Raw genomic sequence first — 5,292 nt, 5'->3', positions numbered from 1 at the left:
CCACCCCCGCCAAAAAAAGAATCACTCTATGTATCCAAAAACCAGATGCATTTAGCAACATCCCAATTCCCACACTCAATAGAGTGAGCTGAAACCCACCCACACCTTTACCCATTAGACAATAGGTCCAAAACTTCCTGAAGTCTAAACTGAGACGGTGCCATGATTTGTGCTAAAGCCTTCTGTGTCCCTCTTGGAACATCGCCTGCCTCACCTGGAGAGATGTCATGTCGGGTCGGTACTGCTTGCGGAAGCCCAGGTCATACATGAGGAATTTCAGCATTTCAAAGGCTTGTTCTTCGCTCATGTGCAGAAGCAGGACTCCAGCCACGAAGCTGATCCCCTGACAGTAGCCCACCTCCTTGTCCAGCAAAGAATAGGCTTTCAGGAGGTTAAAGAGCGACAGCTGCCCTGCGCCCAGCTGCACTGAAAAGTAGGGGTGAGTAGGAAATGTCCTTCCTGCAGGGGAAAAGAAGGTGAAATGCTATTGAGATGATCCAGTGCTTTAGAGACCACAGTGAAGACGCAACTGAGACAGCTCCAGGAAAAATGAATTCTCACCCTCCGTCATGTGATGTATGCTTCAAGTGTCTGTCTCCTTTATCTGCCTCCCTCCTTCCCTGTCTCTTGTTTTGTGCCAGTCGTGGGGCTCAAGTAGGGCGCATGGACTCAAGTTCTTGTTTGGCCTTTCTGCTCAAGTCTGGAACTTTATCAGTTGAGCCACACCTCCATTTCCAGCCTTTTGCTGGTTAATTGGAGAAAAAGGTCTCACAGATTTTTCTGCTTAGACTGGCTTTAAACCATGACCCTCAGATCTCAACCTCCTGAGTAGCTAGAATTACAGGCGTGAGCCAATGACTTCCAGTTCTCTCATGCATGGCACTCTCTCTGTCTCCCTCTCCCTCTCTGTGTCTGTTTCTATCTCTCTCTCTTTATCTGTGTCTTACACACACACACAGACACACACACACACACAAAACCCAAGTTCTGACTGCCAAATTACCACTCTTATCTTCCCCTGTATGATATAAAAGCAAACAGTTAATGCTAAGCAGCTCTTCTTTCTAGCAAAAATAATAAAACACAATTTAAAAATCATACATAAACAATATAACCAGCAGAGACTGCAGGAGCAAGGAACATGAAATTAATTCTGAATTTAAATCAAGGCACATTCAAAATACCATTCTCTAACTGAATCCTGTAAGAGATACGAGATTATTCTCAGGAAATCTTGAAAGATCATAAGCAGATTACTTCTTGGTTTTATTTCTTCCTTCTTTTTTTTTATGAGGACACTGGAGGGATATGTTTTGATTTGTATTTACATGTAGACTATCATGTAGGAAATATTTGCTTTTAGGTCTCTATATTTGTCAAAAGGGGATTAAAAAGAAACAATATCAAGCTAACTTGAAATAAATTCCCTTGTATAGATATACCTTTGGATAAAGAATTATCATCAGCTAGCAAATAAACTCACTAAAAAGCTGGGACTTAGTACTGAAACTGACACATTCCTCCCCCAAGGCTGTGAATATAATATTTGGTACTTTCTTGTGATACAGAAATGAAGGCAATGTTAGCTTCCCTATGAAATAATTCCATGCATCAGAATTTGCAAGAGTGTCAGATTTCAAAATCATTTCTACCACAGAGGTTTAAAAGTGATTAAGTTTTCCCCCAGGAACTAGTCAGATGAAATCTGCAATATAATGAGGAGAAATGAGAAATTAACAGAAGCATGCAGAAACACAGCTATCTAACAAGTGGAGTCAGATAAGCAAGTTTTCATATTACCATCTTCCTTAATAGAGAAAAATATTTTTTAAATCATTCCATCTTTACTTTTCATAGCTTATGTGAAATCCAGCAAATGCCTTTAGAGATTCTGTTGTGGGAAACGCTCCTAATGCCCTGAGAACCAAATGCTACAGCATTAAGGTGAGGAATCCTGCATCCTGTAAGTGGTGTTAGCATAAGCATTATATTGCCTTTTTTCCCTGGGGCCTGGAAAGTTGCCCTTTCTTCCTTCACATAAGGAGTAGGCAGGGACCAACTGCCTGCCTGCAAGTTTACCTGCTACAATCCATTCTCTGTGAGACCCTAGACAGGTAACTACTCTTTGAACTACTCATGATCCTCCTGCTTCAGTCTCCCAAGTGAATGACCATACCTAACTCTCCCTCTCCTTCTCTACCTTCCCCCCCGTCTCTCTCTGTCTCTGTCTGTCTCTCTATGTCTCTGTCTCTGTCTCTCTCTCCTCTCTTCTCCTCTCCTCTCTGTTACCTCTCTGAGTATGTGTACTTGTGGCCATATACAACCCTCTCTGTTACTCTCACTTTTAAAAGTGACATCTAAAAGCTTATTTTCAGCAATATGTCTAGGAATTTCTTTTCTGTCAGAAACTCGATCATTGGCTGGTGCTCTACCACCTGAGCCACACCTCCAACCCCATAGAAACTCGTGATATGCCTTCGTGACCTATTTTGGTGCCCATCGGACCTGTTACAAAGCCAGCACTGATTATAATGTAATAGTGTATCTACACAAAAGATAGTTGTTCAAACTACAGTGACTGAGATCACTCCACCAAACAAAACAGTGATTGCTTTTTCCAGATTTCATTTTCTACTCAGGCATATATGGTATCTCCAGTTAGATACAGAGACAACTTACCCCAGAAAAGAAAGTCAGAAACTATGCAGATGCCCATAGATTTTCATCCACATCAACCAACACACAAAACCCAGGAGCCCATTTACTTTTGTAAGAAGCCACTGTGTGACAAACCTACCCAGATCCACGAGGATGGCGTGCTGCTGGGCAGTGAGCTGCTTGAGAAGTTCTTTGTAGGAGGTGTCGGGGGGCTGGTGTTTGTTCGGCAGCCTATGTCTCAGACGGTATTGCAAAGCTAGGAACTGCCAAATTTCTCCTCGTCGACTTTTAGGAACTCCTACGGACAGAGGAATACAAAACGCAAGGCCTTGGACTGTGGAAGGAAGTTTTTCCATCGGTGATCACCTAGGTTGCTGTACGCATCACCTCCCACCATACAGCAAAGTCCATTGACAGAATCATAGGGTGGCAAGTTAGATCCTAAAAGGGCCACCATCTTGCCAGACAGTCTTCAAGTCGCTGTAATAATGACACAACACACACAGTAACCCCCACCGCCCTGACTGAGCTCCTTGAGAGTACAGCCATTCAAAACACAACCCTGCAAGGTAAGCCATTGCTATTATTCCCACATTACACATAGCAAAGCCCAGACAGGATGAAATGAAGCCATCTACCCAATTCACATAGATGGTACAATAGTGTTTCTGAAACCCCTAAATGTATTCTACTTTCTTCTCCCTCATGGATCTTCCTGGAAGGTAGCCACAGATGCTCATGTCCGTATTATAATTTGTAAGTATTGGTCATCCACAAGTAACTCAGGAGAAGAGGTTTGCATAGCATTCTTATGTGATCATAAAATGTTGGGCCTGAAATCCAGCTCTGGAGAAGAGAGATCTCCAGGCTGTGAGTGTAGATAACAGTCACCTCCGGAAGCTGAGTGTATGAAGGTCTTACAGGCAGTAGAATGAAGACAGGAAAAGAGGAGGACAGGACAGGAGAGGGTGAGAGAGGCAGCAAGGGGAATGGAAGAAGGCAGAGAAGGCAAAGAAGGTGGGAAGGCGGGAAGGGTGGAGGGAGGCCTGGAACTGCTCACCCAAGAGCTAGCCCAGGACACACAGACACACATAGATTATCTCTATGAAGGGTAGGGAGAGGCAGAACAGAAGATAAGAGAGATGAAGGAAGGAGGGACTGTGCAAAGTCTGAACTGCATCCCTATGGACTAGGAGCCTGAACACCCTAAAAATCTCTGAAAGCAATAAGCAATCAACAAGGGATTTACTGCATCTACTAACCACTGACTTATCTACCACATGAAAAAAGGAAAAACCTTAGGATTCATAAATCTGCAAAGCAACACAGCAACCTAGGAAGCTTATAAAAGTAATACCTTGTAAAATAAATCCTAAATGTATCAACCCAAACTTACCTGTGCAATGGTTTTACACATGAACACAAGCTTTTATATGTTTATATATTGTGACAGGACTGGTGTTTGAACTCATGGCCTTGTACTTGGTAGGTAGGTGCAATCCTGTTCAATAAGGCCTCTAACCCTTTTTTTTTAATCCTCTTATTTTTCACTTCTTTTCATTACTGAGATGACAGGTGTGTACTACCATGCCCAGCTCTGTCACTGAGTGTCAAGAAATGTTTTGCTTAGGCTTCCTTGGAATCAAAATGTTCCTGATCTCAGCCTTCCATTTGCTGAGAAGGTAGATGAATGCCACTGGACACTGCTATTGGCTGAGAAGGGGTCTCCTGTGTATGACTGGGCTGGCTCTGAACGACATTCTTCCCCATCTCAGCCTCCCAAGTATCTAGGATTACAGGCATGAGCCACTGGTACCTGTCATATCACAGGCTTTTAAAACAAGACTATTTAAAACAAGATCTATTTCCACCCCAGGATCAGCATCTCCAGCACTGCCATTTCCCTATTAATCACATCACCAAACCACAGACTGAAATAAGATATTTTCATCTCTTGAGAGCTTGTTTGGAGGTTCTAGCAGGGGAGCGCAGCTACTCGTATACCCTTGACCGAAGACTGGTCCTCCTCTATCGGGGGTGGTCGTCCACTTCGACCTCGCGCGCAGCTTCGCGCGCAGCTTCGGGAGGGACGCACATGGAGCGGTGAGGGAGGAAGGGACACCCGCCTAGCCAGCCAGATCAGCCGAATCAACCCTGGCGATCAATGGAGTGACAGATGTCACAGCCAGATCGCCCTCACAGCCTATTTTCATCTCTTTAGAAGAAGAGCACAAAGATAAAATTATGTCTGAGCTGTACACAATTTCAAAAACCCCTGAGGCTTCTCTGATTGAAAAAGATTACTGCTTGGTGCTGGTGGCTCACTCTTGTAATTGCAGGTGCTCAGGAGGCTAGATGTATGCATCATGGTTTGAAGCCAGCCTGGGTATAAAAGTCCATGAGACTTATTTCTCTAGTCAATGGGAGATGTGGCGCAAAAGTAAAAAAGACAAGTGAAAGCATGAGGCTCTGAGTTCAAGCCCCAGGACCAGCACAATAAAACACATAAATCACTGACATGGTCGCAAATACCTTCTTTAAGAGAAGTATGGATATCTTCCATATCACATCTGATTTTAGCTCTACAGTTTAGCAGCTTCTTATCCCAGGTTATTAAAACTTCTTTCTGACACA

General features: G+C 43.6%; 1 protein-coding gene across 1 annotated transcript in view; it reads right to left on the bottom strand.

The window, feature by feature from the left end:
- Tbc1d4 (TBC1 domain family, member 4) overlaps nucleotides 1-5,292 on the bottom strand; it is a 155,526-nt gene that overhangs the window by 8,461 nt on the left and 141,773 nt on the right. Inside the window, exons 14-16 of the mRNA XM_013009498.1 lie at nucleotides 5,191-5,284; nucleotides 2,798-2,956; nucleotides 215-459 (exon numbers count right to left, since the gene is read on the bottom strand). Coding sequence (XP_012864952.1) covers nucleotides 215-459; nucleotides 2,798-2,956; nucleotides 5,191-5,284 — 498 coding nt within the window. The remainder of the gene's footprint in view (nucleotides 1-214; nucleotides 460-2,797; nucleotides 2,957-5,190; nucleotides 5,285-5,292) is intronic.

Source organism: Dipodomys ordii, unplaced genomic scaffold (genome assembly GCF_000151885.1).
Source record: "Dipodomys ordii isolate 6190 unplaced genomic scaffold, Dord_2.0 Scaffold1, whole genome shotgun sequence".
In the NCBI taxonomy this organism is placed as follows: Eukaryota; Metazoa; Chordata; class Mammalia; order Rodentia; family Heteromyidae; genus Dipodomys; species Dipodomys ordii.
The sequence above is the reverse complement of the archived record's forward strand: the minus strand, read 5'-3'. Positions and strand labels throughout refer to the sequence as shown.